At 36.9% G+C, this 17,241-nt stretch overlaps 1 protein-coding gene across 2 annotated transcripts in view; it reads right to left on the bottom strand.

Moving 5' to 3' along the window:
• Positions 1 to 17,241, bottom strand: part of GRM1 (glutamate metabotropic receptor 1) — a 365,790-nt gene that overhangs the window by 45,806 nt on the left and 302,743 nt on the right. For both annotated transcript variants that reach the window (XM_045544531.1, XM_045544532.1), the window contains exons 5-6: positions 16,276 to 16,444; positions 1,824 to 1,950 (exon numbers count right to left, since the gene is read on the bottom strand). In XM_045544531.1, the coding sequence (XP_045400487.1) occupies positions 1,824 to 1,950; positions 16,276 to 16,444 (296 nt within the window). The remainder of the gene's footprint in view (positions 1 to 1,823; positions 1,951 to 16,275; positions 16,445 to 17,241) is intronic.

The following is a 17,241-nucleotide window of genomic DNA, read 5'->3' as shown; positions in this document are numbered from 1 at the left end:
ATTTTTCATGTGCTTTGAATAAACTGCATGATTCCTTAGTCTCATAGTCTTATTTGGAAGAAAGTAAAAAAAAAAGCAACCAACCATCAAGAATGTTACAATAATCTCTGGTGATTTTCAACAGCACTCAGGCAGGCATGAAATCAGGAGTTAGTGAACTAGGTTCTGCTTCTAACAACTAGTTGCCTGACCCTGTGCACCCAATTTCACCTCTCTGGCCTCAGCTTCCTTTTTCTAAGATGAGGGGCTAGATTATTCATGTGCCAAAGTCTCTAAGTATTCAGATGACAAAGGCTCTATGTCTCTATGACTCTTAAAATTGATGAAAAACATTTGGTAAACACCTCTCATTTGTGAGCTCATACCAGGGTCTATGAAAAATAAAATTCACATATATGAACATTGTTCTCAGGAAATATATAAACATGTAATCAATCCCTCTAGGTCCCGTTGGTTTTACTAGTGACCCGTCTCTTGCTTTCATTTATTCCTCTTCATTCCTGCCACAGCTGCATTAGTCCATATACCCTTTGAACTTGGAGCACTGTGACAGCTTCCTAACTTCTATTTCTTGTCTAGGCTGTCTACACTCCATAGCACCACTAGGGGCATCCTTCAGAAACATGGATATGACATCATTCACTGCTTTAAAACCCCTCAGTGGTGCTAGATCACCCTTGTTTTGTGTGGCTGAGTAGTACTCCATGGTATACATATACCACATTTTAATACACTCATGTATTGATGGGCACTTGGGTTGTCTTGTATTATTATCCTGGATAGAGCTGGAGCTCTACTAAGTAAAGTATCACAAGAATGAAAAAACAAGCACCACATGTACTCACCATCAAATTGGTATTAACTGATCAACACTTATGTGCACATACAGTAGTATCATTGATCAGGTGTCGGGCAGGTGGGAGGGGGGAGGAGGGGATGGATATATTCACACCTAATGAGTGTGGTGTGCACCATCTGGGGGATGGATACAATTGAAGCTCTGACTCGGGTGGGGCAAAGGTAATATATGTAACCTAAACATTTGTACCCCCGTAATATGCTGAAATAATAAAAATAAAAAAAACCTTCCGTGGTTCTCCTGTGCTTAAAGGCAAAGTCCAAACATGTAGAAGAATGTTACATGGAACTCTGCCGTCCGCTACCAGCGTCCTTATCCAGTCTCATCTCTGACCACTGCTTTACTGGGGCTTTGAGTCTATGGACCAACCCTACATACTTGTTCTGTGGTTTCCTCAAATGTGTTATAAACTTTCATGTTTCCCATATTCTACTTTCTGTCTGGAATTCCTTTCAACTCCTTATCTGCCTAATAAATTTTATAGTACTTTATAAACATCTCTGTGATATTAATAATTATATCATGTTTCTCCATATGCTTATTCTTTGATAGATTTTAAGAAAAATAAAAGCTGGGACTTTGTACCTTTGTACTTTTTGGGCCTACAATAGTGTCTCATGCATAGCAGATGTTCAAGAAATGTTTGCAAATATAAGTTTAAGTGGCTAGAAATACCTTCAAATATATAATAATTCCAAAAAAAGAAAAATAGAAAACTCTATAAGAGAATATCCTACCACACATCAATTCAGTTTTATTTAGATTTAAATGAATTTCCTTTTCAACATAGAGTACAGAAAACTTATAAGAAGTTTATGAATACTCTTTGACATGAGCAATAAAAAATGTGCACTGTAAGTTAACATTGAAAAGACATGAACTAATAATTGTTGTTATTTAAACAATGGGTACCTTGGAAGGGCCAATAGTCAGGCATAAGTTTTACAAGTGAGACAGCTCTTACCTGTTAGATCTGCATTGGGCCACCACCCCAGGTCACAAGCTTTGCAGGTGAACTCATCTTGCACGTATTCATTCTCTTTGCAGGCCGTGCAAATCCAGCAGCAGCTCACTTCTCCTTTCCTTATGACCTGTAACATAGGAACATTTCATATGTCTTCAACATGGTTTCCCCAGAAAAGCTTCTATTTTAGATGAGGACTTGTTTTCATACTATGATTAAAGAAAAAAAAAAAAAGAACTTTGGAAAAAACCCTATATGCTGAATCATCTTAAAAATGTAGATTAGAATATATTTGATTATCTTAGAGTATAGATATGAATGTCATTTCATCCCATCCTTGATTTGGAAACTTTTCAATACTAATTTCTTTTATGGATAAACTAACTGTATTATTTTTGCAGAGTTAAAAAACGAAATAGTTTAATTTTGTCCTTATTTTTGTATTAGTATTTATTATTCTCAAAAATAAAAATTATACATTTTTCTTCTCTGATAAAGCAAGTAATGTTTAACCACAAAAATTTCTATGCAATAAAACCTTAATAATTCATAAAAACAGGAATTATTAAATTTTTGTTATAATTAAGAAAGATTGAATTATAGACAATTTCTTTCATGAGCAGCTTTACATAGATTAAAAACAGAGTGATAACTAAGAAAGTATAACCAAGTATTGTCATGATTTGCTCTAGTGATTTCAAAAGATCACATCAATTGTTGAAAGAAAAATTACTAATCCAAAAATCACTGAAGAGTTGCTTATTATCTTAGCAATTTAAGCTTTTCCCACTTTCAATTTGTTTGGTGAACGCTTTCACACTTATACAGTATTAAAGTGAGTTTCTTGCAGACAGCACACAATTAGGTCTTGCTTTTGTCTTCAGTCTTGCCATTTCTGCCTTTTATTGTTTAGTGCATTTACATTTATTATAATAATTGGTATGGTTGGATATAAATAAATCATTTCCTCTTTTTTTTTCTGTTTGTCCCATCTGTTCTTTATTTACTTTTCCCTGTTTTGCTGCCTGCCTTCTTAGCATTCCATTTTATCCCCCATAGTAGCTTACTAGCTAAATCTCTTTGTTTTGTTTCAGTGCTTTGTGGTTGATGAGGTACACCACTAACTTGTCACAGTCTGTATTCAAATAATAATCTACTATTTTATGTATAATGTAAGAACTCTACGCAATATCCTGCCATTTCACCCTCTTATCCTTTGGATTATTGTTATACATTTTACTTACACATGTTTTATGGCTTCTACCCTGACAATAAATTATTATTAATTTTGCTTTAAACAGTCAATTATCTTTTTAAAAATAAGAAAAAACATTATTGTGTTTTATATTTACCCACACATTTACCATTTATGGTTATTTTCATTCCTTTATATAAATACAAGTTTTTGTCTACTATAATTTTCTTCTCTCTGAAGAACTTTCTTTAACATTTACAGCAGTGCTGGCCTGAGACTATGACTTCTCTCAGGTTTTATTTAAGAAGGTCTTTTATTAAGACAAAACAAAGGAAAAAATTTTATTTTGCCTTAATTTTCCAAAAACAATATTTTCACTTGGTCTGAAAGTTTAAGTTGACAGTATGTATTTTTTTCTTTCAGTGCTTTATGTCATTTTATTGTCCTAGGGAATAGAAGTCTAGGTTGAATTTTCTTTTTTGCTTTCAGAACTTTAATGATATTATTCCTTTCTTGCCTCACATATAGTTTATGATGGAAAGTTGACTCTAATTATTTTCTTTCTTGTATGTAACCGGCCTTTTATTTGGGATATTAATATTTTTCTTTTTATCAGCAGTTTTTAACAACTTAATTATAATGTCTTCTTTGTGTTTATCTTGCTTGGGATTTATTGTTCTTTATGGATTTGGGTTTACATTTTCATTACATTTGAAAATTTAACAGCCATTGTTTCTTCAGGTTTTTTTTTTTCCTGATCTGCTTCTCTCTCCTACCCTTTTGGAGCTTCAGTTGCACTTATACCCACTGATATTACTATATAAAGTAATGAGAGTTTGCTCATTTCTTTTAGTTTTGGGGGGCTTATTTTCCTCTCTGTGCTTCATTTGGCTGTTTTTTATTGCCACAATTTTGAGTTCACTGATCTTTATTTCTATAACGTCTAATATGCTGTTAATCCAATCTATTAAAATATTCTTTCTGAGATATTTTATTTTTCATGTCTATAACTTTCATTTTGTATTTTTTTATATTTTAACTTTTATTCCCATTATATTTATGTTTACTATTGCATCTTTTAGTATGTATTTATAATAGGTACTTTAATGTCCTTGACTGCTAATTCCATCATCAATGTAATTTTTGGAACTATTTCCATTGCTTGGTTTTCCTCCCGGTAATGTGTCACACTCCCACTTTGTCACTTGTCTATAAATTTTTGACCAGGTGCTAGACATTGTGTACATTAAGGCATATAGTGCTGGATTTCTGTTTCTTTTCTTTCTTTCTTTCAGACTTTATTCTGGAAGGCAGCTATATTACTTATGGCTCAGTTTGCTCCTTTTTGAGCTTTGATTTTAATCCTTTAGAACAAGTCTAAAATAGTTTTTGGTTTAGGGATAGTTTAGCCTCATTGTTAAGATGTGACCATTCAAGAATCTTTAGTTAATTCCTTGTGTATTCAACAAGATATCTCTCCTCTGGCTGGTAGAAACTGGGACAACTTCTGGTTCAACTCCTTAGCAATTTTTCTTTACCTGGACTCTTATAATTTCACACTGCTCACATGCAGATTGATATTCAATCAAATTCACAAAGGAACTCTTATGCTAATTTCTAGGACTCTTTTTGTGCATAGATCCATCTTCTTTCTCCTTTACTCTGCACTGCAAATTCTAAGTGCCTTGGTCTTCCAAAACTCTGATTCTGTCTTCTTAAATTAGCAAGATGGCCAAGCTCTATTTACCTTCTCTCCTACTGAACAACAATCAGGAAATTGCCTCCAAGGCAGAAAGCCTGAGTGATTTTGGGGTTCACCTTGTTTACTTCACTTCCATGAGATCAAGGTCATGTACTGTTTTCCAATGTTTGAACAAGGTTGTTTCATATATTTTATCAAGATTTCTTGTTGTTTATAGCAGAAGGCTAAGTTTGAACTCTGTTAATCCCTCATATCTAGGAGCAGAAGTCCCTCTCTAACATGTTAAAAATGATCAAATATTCCCACAGGTAAAGTCAGAAATTAAACTTTAATTTGCCATACTTTAAAATAACAGAAACCCTAGAATTCATGAAAATAAAATTTTCTTCTTGCAGATCAGGTTGAAATTTATACCATTATTTTAGAATGACATAAAAAGATCAAATGACAGAATATTTTCAGCAAATGTAAAAGGTTTTCCTTTTTTTTTCTTTTACTCTCAAATAACTTTTAAAAGTAGAATCAAATTAAGTCTTTTTTTAAAAAAAAACTTCACACTTATCCTCAGAATAGGCAAGGGAGATTTAAATTCCAAATGATATATTTTTATATGACATGAGAAAAATTGAATTAATAAATAAAACCCACTTTCTTATTTTAATTAGGATAAGCAGTACACTAAGAGCCATTACAAAATACTGCATGTCACCTCAACCAGCTTTGTCTTTTTCTGTCCCTATAAAATTAGTACTATTAATTAAACAAATTCAAAAGATGATAACACTAAGCAAATTTACTTATGTCGATACTGGTGAAAGTAGATTCTGTGTTAAATACTAGAAAGTACGTAACATTAGCTTTTGACTGACTGACTGAATGAATGAGTAATTAACTTATACCTTTAATACAGTATGAAAAATGGAGACGCTTAAATGCAGTTATTTTTTATCACTCCTTTATACTGCTATCAAGTGTGGGCAGCAGTGTACAATGCTTATAATATGGGATTTCTCTTTTCTGTCTTCACAGTCACCTCTCTAAACTCAGACTTTTTTACTTTACACCTAAATTATCATCCTTTCCTGCTAATCATATAATAACATGCTTGTGATTTTTTTTTTCTTACTCCAAAGTAACATGCACAGAGCTGCCAAGATCATCTGAATGACCTATGGGTGCCTCAAGGGAAAGGACCATGCCATACTTTCAGTGACTTCAGAACATCGTGGTCAAGGTAGAGAAACATACCAAGAACACACAGAAGACAGCCAATGAATGAGTGTTTAATTAAATCTTTTAAAAAAATATACTTAGGCTACTCAAAGAACTTTAGGGTCTCCCTATTCAAATACCCTTGAAATATCAGCTCTTTAGTCAAGCATTCACTTAGGCCTTAGTCCTTGTTTCTGCACCTAACTTCATCTGTTATTAATTTCTTACATAAGTCTGCCAAATGAGAAAGAGCAGCCTCTGTGCTAGAATGCATATTATCTACCATTTAAAATGTCATCTTTCCTCCAACAGTCCATCTATAACACTACTTTCAAGACAAGACACAAAAGTCGCATGTTCTAGCAAGTGTTCCTGGAGCAGTGAGCCTTTCAAAATATTACCTTAATTGGAATTCTCTAATGATTAAAATATAATGTGGTTAACTTTTGTCCTCTAATTGTTTCACATATATGTGGTAGATATGTTTCATTCACACATGGGTTCTTTTTTTCTTTTAATTTTTAGGTTGTTATCTCTTATTTATGTTCTAATCTCCCCCAAGATCACAAACGTTGTTTTTATTATTTTTATATTTGACATAGCAACTGATATTTCTTTTGTGTGAAGCATATACTTAATAAATGAATAAAGCATTGTTTAATTTTTGTCACACTAAATGAGACATGGTAAAAATTTTGATATTTCACTGAAACTTGCCTGAAAGGATTAAGGCTTTTTAAGATGCAGGACCTGTTTTGAATCTTCGTACATACTGTGTATGTGGTGCCATGTTTGTTAGTGAGACTAGCTGACTTGCTGCTATACACAATGCTATGATTCACTTATATCCATATATACACTGTGTGAGTCTTAAAGCATTTACACCATAGGAAATCAAGCATTCACTCTATGTATGTCTAAATTTCTGCAGTAACTTGAAAATATTTTTTAAAAATTAAGGTTTTATTTACAGAATGGATGAAAGAAAGCAAAAGTATTAAGAGAACATAATGGTGGAAAAGTAACTGAATAAAAGGAAACATAAATTTTTAAGCTACAAATAATAAAGAAATTGGTTCTACCCTAATTAGAACTGTAGGAGAATCATCTGTAAGAGAGAAGAGCTAGCTCCACGGTCCCCCCACAGCACCTCACACCCTCTCTGAGAGCTTGGGCAACAATGGTCTCCAATTGGTGACATGTTTTTCCCCAGCTACACTATGAGTTCCTGAAAAGAAGGGGTCATGTTTAAGTTTCTTTTGCATTCACAGTCCTAGCACAGTTCTTGGAACATATTAATTACTTAATAATGTACTTGGAAGAAAGGAAGGAAATAATATAGAATATTAGATGAACAGAAGAAATGGAAATAAAAAATTCAACTGGAATAAAAAAAAGAAGAGGAAATTAAAGAGAGCCATAGAATTAAATAAAAATATCAATGTAAGAAAATTCCTACTTCATAATTTATTACAGAGAAAATATAATGAAAAGAGGTTAAGAACATAAAATAGTCACAAAAATGGGTATATATTGAGCCCAGCTATGTACTAGGCACTCTACATAGGATTGCACTAACCTTCACAACTACTCCAGGAATGGGGTTAATTACGTACATTTTGCAAAAGAAGAAACAGCTGTAAAGAAGCTCAACATCTTGTGCAAGCCTCAGTCAGGTTATCTCTAGTTATTTCCAAGAGCTAAGCTCTTTCTAGTGTAACTGTGGCTGCCAGGATGATGGGGTTATTCTGAGAACCAAAATTCTATCTCAGAGATTGGCAGATATATATTCAATTAATCAATCTTTTTTTAGTGGCCCACTCTGTCACACAGGTGCTATGCCTGGGGATAAATAAATGAAAAGACCTGTTCATTGAAGTTAAAGAGCTTAATATCTAGCATAAGATGTTAAGTATACTGCTAAAAGGGGAAACAAAATTCCTGTGCAGAGCTATTCAATGATTTACTCATCCATTCACCCATCTATTCATTCACAATATGCCTTTGAGTGCCTACAGTGTGTCAGACACTCTGTCCAGGCCAGGAATAATCAATAAACAAAACAAAAACAAGCATTCTCATGTTTGAGGAGCTGTCATTCTAGGAAAAGGCTGTGCAGAAAAATAAAGCAAGAAAGGGGAGTAGGGCTCATGGCAGGGACTGAGGTGAGGCAAGGGAAGCACCTAGGGACCAAATCTAAAGAGACATTCTCCCTCAGGAATGTGCAAGTCCTCACCTGAACTTGTATGGCCTTGACAGTGACCACCTTCTTGAAATCTGTGCCCTCTGTACCTCACTTGCCTTTCCCTGGTCCCAGCCCTGGTAGGAAGTTACCTGGAATAGGGGGTTGCAAGTTTGCATACGGTGGTCAGGTCAGATCTCACTAAAATGTCACCATTTGACTAAAAATTTGAGGGAGGGAATGGGCAGAAGCCCTGAATATATCTGGTAGAAGAGTGTTCCAGGCAGAGGGAAGAGCTAGAGCAAAGGCTGGATAGGAGGAATACCATCCCCTGCATATTCCTACTTTTGCCTTCCTCCTCTACTTTTCTATATGTGCATTATACTTCATAAACATTTACTTTAAAAAGTAGAATAGGCTCTGTTTCTGCCACTGCCACCTAAGACATGTCAGCCCTGCTGTGGCCCTGCTCTGCCCAATGTCCTGTGATTCACAGCAGTCCCCACTGGGACCTGTCCCTGAAAGTGGTAGACAGGCTGGGTCTGAAGCTACAGTGATCACCAAAAAGTTCAGTAACCAGGAAACCAGCACAGATATGGCCAAAATGGGAGAGATGAAGGTATAGGTGTGACTCAGAGTGCTTGTGGATAAACTAAAAATATTAATACTTGAGTAGAATTTTTTGTTATGATCCATGTTTGCAAAGTTTCTTCCTCATTCAGAGATACTACAGTAATTTTATTTTTCTTTCACATGCACAGTAAGATACAAAAGATAATATTTTGGCTTTAATTTTTTTTTTCAAAATCTTAGCCAATATTTTTAGTAGCAGGGGCAGATCACATCATCATTATGTAATTATAGGCTTCTCAGATATAGAATTTTTTGATATGGCTGTGAGCAATTTATATTCAGAACCTGCCATGCTGCTGTGGAACTGAGGAGATGTTATATAATGCAGGAACCGAATCACTGTCTCACTGATTGCCAGAATGGTTACATTAACTGTAAACAATTTAAATGGTTAGTTTGTTTGATTCACAAAAAAAGAAAGCTAGGGTGGATGGGATAGTTATGGTTAAGGATGTTATTGTTAAATTTCTTAGCTGGTTTCATGATTATGTGAGAATTGTTTTTAATTCTTAGAAGATGTAAGCTGAGGTATTAAGGTTTGAAGTTTCATGATATTTGTACCTTACTTTCAAATGGTTCAAAAAAGGGCATGAGGGAGAGAGAGAAAGAGACAGAGGGAAGGACTGAGGTAGAGAAGAGAGGAAACATGGTAAAAGACTTACAATTTTTGAATGGTGGTGGTGGATACATGGGTGAACTATTGTACTATTCTTTAATACTTTCTTTTATGTTTGTAAATGAGAACAAAGAAGGGGAGTCTTTATTAACTAGATCAAAGTTATGAGAAAATAAGGAGATAACTGAACAAGAATAAAAATATGCATTATAGATATGAGAAGTGTTCAAAGATAATCCACAGTTAGTAGGCATAAAATGGCAAAAAAAAAAAATCTCCCAGAGATACAGCCAGGTGGGTCTGGAAGAGCTGGGTTGTGGAGCCAGGGTAATGATGTGCCAGGGCAAACCAGGGAGTAATCAGAAAATGATGACTATTTCCATAAAAGCAGAATTTGAGATCAATTTCAGTCTAAAACAATTCTCTTGCCATCAAATTCACAACAAAATTCTTCCTCCTACTGCCATCGAGAGAAGCAAACATATCCAGGAAATTTTGGAGCACATGCACTGAAGGAGAATGAAACTATTTCTAAATTCTATGTCCTAGCCTATAAAAATAAACATAGCTAGAAGTGTAAAGAAATATAGCCACAAAGTGACACACTTTGAACTCTGAACTTGGAGCAACTGCAGATGGAAAAGTTGAGCATACAATGGTCAGTCCAGCATGATCCACAGTGTGACCTAGAAGCAAATCAGCAGAGGAATTACTCAGATTCAGTGTGAGAGTAGGGAGGGTGGGAGAGAAAACAAGGGAGATTGTACTCGCAACGTCATTTTCCCTGTGCTTTTAGAGCTTCCCATCTCCTTAGCCCTCCAATCACAGGCACTGTGGTCCAAGGGCAGTACCTCATCAGGTAGGAGATCTTACCAGGAAATGTGTAATAGCATAACTTTGGCTATTTTATATTTTGATGGACATATCGCAATGTTTCCGTCATTGCAAAATAAATGGAATGATGATGCTTTTCAAAATTCATCTAGCTGATTTCAAAGAATACAAATTTCATATTCTATCACATTATTGAAGCTGTTTTTTTCACCTGAGGACATTAAATTGTGATACTGACAGGTGTGTTATGACCTGCAGTAGGAAGATAATAATGTGCCCGTATTCTCTTTTCAACTTTGCTACTGGATAGCATAGACTCAAGATACATCCATTTCCTGTAGCTATTTCTGTATAAAGCAACAGGGAGAATTGGTAGCAAACAGTAGAAGTACACACACACACACACACACACACACACACACACACACACTTCTATGTACACATGTGCCCATACATGCACATACATACATATATTCCAGAGTATCAATTTTATCCTTATCACATCCGTTTTCTTATTATTAGGAAAGTTAGGGTGGTACTGATTGTTTGAGAGTTTTGGTCAAGAATGAGTATCCAATCTTCCAGACAGACAGCATCTGTGACAGAATAATGCTGAAATTAGGCTAAATAAATAACTGTAAATATATCGAGCTCTTTGAGGAGCAGGAAAATATACACAGAAAAAGGAAAATGATATTAAAGTAAAGGAACTAAGAAAACACTTATTTAACAGCTCACTTTACAAGGATGATCTTAGGTTTCCAAAGATGACAAATGTTCTGGAATCTGAAAACCTAACCCTAATCCCTGCAGAGCCTTGAAGATACATGATCTAAAACAACTTGGCTACTTTTTAATTAATGACTTGTGTTGAAAAGTGATGGTGTCAATGTGAAAATGAATATTAGCAATTATGACATTTTAAAAGGATAGTATTAGAAATCATAAGTTTTCTCCATTGGCAACTTCTCTCAAATAGCTATACCTACTAACAGGAAAAGCCAGAGACAAACTCCTCTAGTGGCATTACATATTATTAATAATGCCCATAACACAAACCCAGGCACGCTTAAAGTTCCAGTTAGAGGAAAATATAAATGGTTTCCTATTGGACTGTCTTAGTTTCTTTCCATCTTTGAGGATATCTTAGATCATAGTGAGAATGATCATGTCCCCTTAACTTTGATACTCAACAAATCTGTTCTTTGGCCTCTTTGCTCAACCGTGGAAAAATCAGAGTGATACAGGAGGCTAGAGCTGAGCAAAGGGCCTCGAGAGGTTTAAATTAAGCAGTCTTTTGGGGGCCACACTTCTAATGCCTTTTGAAACTAAATTTTCATCTCTCTGATAGAAAATTCCAATAAATAAAATGAAATCAGTCTTATCACATGAATAGAAATAGTTAAACCAATTCTGAAATCTACAATTTGTAAGATATGTGTAACAGGGCTTTGTTCTACATATATAGGATACATTCCATATTCACCAATTCCTCCAGAATTCTGCTGTGACTAGCTGGGTGAGGATGGAAGTAATGATCATCTCCACTCTCCTACCCCAACTTCCCAATCCCAAACCATCATCTTGGAGAAAAGAATCCAAAGACAAACTTAAGTGAAGAAAAGACAGAGAAGCGAGAAGGGGAGGAGAAAGGAGGAAGAAAGAACAGGAGGCCAGTAACAGCAAGCTCCAGCATCCTTCCCCTGGCTTCTCTGCGGATGCCCCAGCCTCTAATACACTCTCGCAACCTCTTTTGTAAGTATTGTTTCCTTCATTCTAGATTCTGTCCCCCCAGAACATTTAAGATTGATCACTATTTATGATTTTGTTGTGAACTATTGAAAAAATAAGTCTTTGACATTGAAATTTGCATTTGTAGGAAATCTACCAGTTCACGGAATGAAAGAGAGTTGAACAACATGTGTCCGTGGGATGATAACAGCTTTGGGTTGGCTCCAAGCCCAGCTTTGGCACTTTCTAGCTGAGAGAGCTTGGGGGCAAGTGATTTAATCCCTCTGCATCTCAGATCCCTCATCTTTAAAATGAGGGTGATAATACCTACTTTAAAAGAGTTGTTTCAAGGGGTAATTGAAATGCTGTCTGTAAAGCAGCTGTGGTTCTTGCATAAGGACACGCTTGACAAATGTTAGTCCATGTCTCTGTTCCCTCCCTGTTCCTTTCTTCCTTCCTTTCCCTTCTGTCACCTTCCCACCCCTTCTTACTCCTTTCCTGTCTTCCACTACAACAAAGAAAACAGCAGCATGCTCGGTGTGTGAAACCAACGCATGCGCCAGGCCAGTGCTGTTTGCTTGCACAACACTGTCCACGTTTCATGTGCTGCCTCAGACTCTCTTTGGCCTCACCTGTGTCTTGGGCCTTTGGTTACTAGTGACTGGAGAGTTCTGGACGCTGCTGCAACCACCACCCTGACGTGGTCGCTTTGTCCTCTGGCATCTCCAGCTGTTTCTCCCTTCCTTGTCATAAGTGCTGGGCTCCAGAACTGCCTCTATAGGGCTCACCACAGCAGGAGCCCAGACCAGACCACAGGGAACTCACAGGGCTCTCATTCCTCACGCTGCTGTCAGAATTGGAAGGAGCACCGTGTAACAGTACATGGACTGTGGCCTCTCCAGTAGCTGCCTAAAGGGATCAGGTGATATAACTCCCCGTGAGCATAAACTTTGACCACAGGAAGCAAAAAATAGGATGGTGTGGGTGCATTCATTCCTTTCCCTTCCTTCCTCTAACTGTCCGAATAGCCCGTCCAGACATCTCTGTGTGGCCAAGTGACTACGTGGGGAAGCAGGGTCCTGCTCAATAACATGTCATCTCATTTTGTTTTACTTTGTTTTGTTTTCCCTGTTGTTCTTCTATGTCTCACTCCCCTTTCCCCCTCACCCTTGTTTTTCTGGGAATGAACCTCCCAATATTGCATTAGCACTTAAGCTTTGCATAGTGTTTTGGGGTCAAGGGAACCTCAGCTAAGATACTTGCGAACTGCATTTTCCAGAATCTCTCGCCAACTGTCTTCTGGATAGCTTTGGCAAAACAGAGCAAACTAATGAGAAATGCAAGAGAAGGAGAAAAGAGCCCCTGCACCCACACACTTCAGCGAGTATCTCAGGCAGGAGCTGACTTCTCCCTGGGTCCCTCTGGCCCTGGAGTTGGAATGGATTACTGCTGTTGCTCATGTCTGTGTTTCCTCAATACCCCTTTTCACTTGTATAACCAGTTTCTTCTATTAAATTTCCCCTATGGAACCACCTGACATGAGCTCTTGTTTCCTGCCTGGACCCTAGTGTAACATATAACAATAAAAAGTATCATCTTATTCACCTGTGTTTGTGGTATGACTGAAGTCATTCTCTGCCTCCATAAGATGGTATCTTTATAAGATATAGCAACATATCTAAAAATCATCAACAAGAAAACTGGGCTTTTAACTATAAAACTATCATAAGAAAGTTTTATAGGTTAACAGAAAAGACATCAAATTATTATTTTAGCATTGTAAATGGCATTTGATATTTAAAATGAACACTCTTGTTTTAAAAGCTGTATTTCCCAGTTGACACAAGCGCACGTCCTACAATCACCTTGTAAGCTGCCTCTCTCCCCCATCTTTGCAGTGGCTACTGAGATCTGGCTCTATGCATCCTGGGCCTGGTAGGTGGCAAATTAGTAATCTAAGAATGTGTATTCCATTATTTGGTAAATGAGATTCAAATTTTAATTGTTTTCATACCCTCCCAAGGCGCTGATGGGAAACAAATAAACATCCCCCCTCACTGCCACTCCAGGTGCTATTGAGAACAGGTACATTTTCCTCCTGCAGAGTACACAATATTTCTAAAATTGGCCCCCAAGAGCTTTGCATTTATAGTGAATTATCTGCAATGGCTCTGCAATGGTGTCTGGGATCTCCTTTGATAACACTGTATGGGTGTAGCACAAACATGATGCCAGAAATACTTCAATGTCTAGGTGTAGAAATATATGCAGACAACCTTGCTTCTGAATTGGGGAGAACAAAGGCGCCTCTTTTGGAATGTGAAAATGGAATACACATGGTGTGTGAGCACCATGCTTGGTCTGCCAGCAGTCAGAGCAACATGAGGGAATCGTAAAGGGAGCTGGAATACGGTAAATCCTTGGAACAATGTGTTTATTCCTAACAGGTGTTTTTTCTTATACCTTGCAAAACCAAACTTTACATGTCCACAAACTGTTTCAAAGTGGTTGTTTACACAGCAAATTTAATGCTACATCCACACTGGAAAGGAGATCTGAGTTGAACAAATGTGTGACATCCTTTGGGTGGCAGAAGTGCATGAGCTCAGGGCTTCTGTGTTCTCCCCTACTGTATGATTCGGTCTACAGATGTCTGGGTTTTCCCACCATCCACAAAAGATGTTGCAACCAGAATGCATTGGTCTGGCATCTTGTGACAACAGGCAAGGAAAAGTCTGGGGCCTCTGGATTTCAGAGGACATAGTCCACAACACAAATCAGCTTCATGTGGACAGGAATCAGAAATGGATTCTTGGTGAAAACCAGAGCTTTCAGACAGCCCATGTGTACTGGTTTGGATGGAGCCATTCTTACACTACTGAAATACTTGTGCATTCATTGGAAGCTAGCAGTGTCTCCACTTCTCCTGAATGCCCCACACTACCCCAGCCATATAGGATGGCTGGGCCAAATCTCCCTACAATCCACCAACTTGAGGATTTTCCATGGCCATGGCAGGAGGCCTGCAGCACCCTGTCAGAGCACTAGAATAGAGTCCATTCTGACTGGCTGGTTGTCATGACAATTATCAAATATTTTTAATATACATTCTGAAGAGAAGGCATATGGTATTTAAAACTAGGGTGATTCATCACAGAAGTTTGTTTCTTCCTCCAAGTGGTTGGAGTCACAGAGAATTTGAGTCCACCAAGACAGATCTTCTCAGCTGCCAAAAGATGTTGCAGGTTCCAAATCTCTCACCTTCTTTAGTCAGGTGAGATAAGGTTTTTTCCAGCCTCCATACTAAAATTTACACACTCCATGACTACATTCTTGCCCTCAAGACCGCTAAGTGCACTTCTCAGGGCATCTCCCCTGCATGGGTGGCTCTGTGGCTCCTATGCAGAGAATGTCACAGCAGCCGGCAGTACAGTGGGGGCCAGAGCCTTACACACGATCTCCTCCAGTTTCAGCTGTGCTGCGTGACATTTACATGACAGCCTGTCTGTTCCCTGAGATGAATCACAGAAAATTAGAGATGGGAAAGGTCTATTAGGTCATCTAATCCATACCCGTGCCAGCTCACAATTGCTCCTCCATGCTCCATTTCCTAGCGCATCATCCACTTTGGTTTCAAATAGCGTGGGAAGCGGAGTGTTGCTTCCATGCCTTCTTCGCTGAGAATTCTCTCTGATACATCCAGCCAAGGACTTCATACCTGGTGCTTATTTACTCCAGTTTTGTATATACAGTAATGTCATGGTTACTCACTCGCCCCCCCCTCACTCCCCCAAAAAAGCTGCTGAAAATAATTAGAAAGTAGAGACTCTCTCTTGGCTCGAAAAAAATACCAGTTTCAAGAGAATCAAAGGACTAGGTAGAGCAAAGGAAGATGAAACTCAGAGCTTGTACGTTACCTCATTTCAACTTCTGGTATTTTAGTTAGATACTTATTTAGCATTGTTCAGCTTTTGCTTTCTTTAATAATAGCTAGAACTATGACTAAGCAGTATTATTGGTTTTGGTTTCCACATTTACTTTTGTTTCAATTTTTAATTTGATTATTCATCCCCTTCCTGCCTATATTGTATTCAAGGTCCCAGCCCATTAGTGCTATTCAAATAAAGACTATTTCAAGTATTCTACTAGTTTACTTACTCTGTTTCCTAATCTTTCTTTGTCATTTCAATTTTAGCCAAACACAGAGCAAAAACAGGAAGTCTGGCACACCCTTCGTGGAGGGTCTTGTTTTAAAAAAAAATGTCTGTGTTTTTGTGTTTTTCCTTACTACTGCCCAGGCGGTAGACCTCCTCAAGAACACCATCCAAGAATGCATTTGTGGCTTACCTTAATCTGACCCTTTAGGCAAGGCTCACTGCACACAGATCGTACCATCCCGCTCTTGTTCATCTGGATTTTGTAATCATCGATGTTCAGTACTCCTTCATGCCAGGTGCCGACATGTACATAATCATAGCGATTAGCTTCAGTGTACTGCAGATTCATGATATCATACCTACAAAGAAAACATCTGTGTCTTACAGAATATAAACATAGCATAGAGAACAAAGAAATTTGGTAAATAGATGATAACAGAGAGAAGAGAGATACAAGCTAGAATCATCCCACATCCCAATACCAGCTACTGCCAATATTTTAGTTTATTTCTAAGTTTGTTCTGATTTTCCAGAATGTGTATTCCATAATCTCTGTGTATCATCCATATTTGCTAAAGAATATATTACTCTTGTACTTTTCTTTCTGTTTATGCTCCAAAAAAACTAATTCTATATATGTGGAGGTTATCATCTTCTTCAAATCATTATTCACTAAGTTATTTTTGAACAAGTAACAATCGATGAGAACATTAATTTCTTTATTTGATTACTTTAATCCAAATTTCTTTTTCACATTCAGTTGCCATTTTCTTTACACTGGATTAAAAAAAACGAGTTTTATCAAGTCTGGAACCTTTTTAAGGTGCTAATAGAGCAAGAAATCTGAGAAAGGCATCTTTAATTAGTAAGGATGTTGGAGACTTAACATCTTGTGCATTGACATTTACACTAATCTCTTCCCTGATTAGGACAAATATTTTTGAAACCAAATAATTGGTGTCAGTCATTTCATTAATTTCAAATGCTGCAATGCTACATAATGGCAAAATCTTCATTTAGAAGTCTTTTCACTACAGTAATCATTTCACTATATATGTACATTAATAGTATACCAAAATCATGTTGCATACCATATATATACACACACACACACATATATATATATGCTATACATATATATTATGGGATTAGAACC

This window comes from Lemur catta, chromosome 2 (genome assembly GCF_020740605.2).
Source record: "Lemur catta isolate mLemCat1 chromosome 2, mLemCat1.pri, whole genome shotgun sequence".
Classification (NCBI taxonomy): Eukaryota; Metazoa; Chordata; class Mammalia; order Primates; family Lemuridae; genus Lemur; species Lemur catta.
The sequence above is the reverse complement of the archived record's forward strand: the minus strand, read 5'-3'. Positions and strand labels throughout refer to the sequence as shown.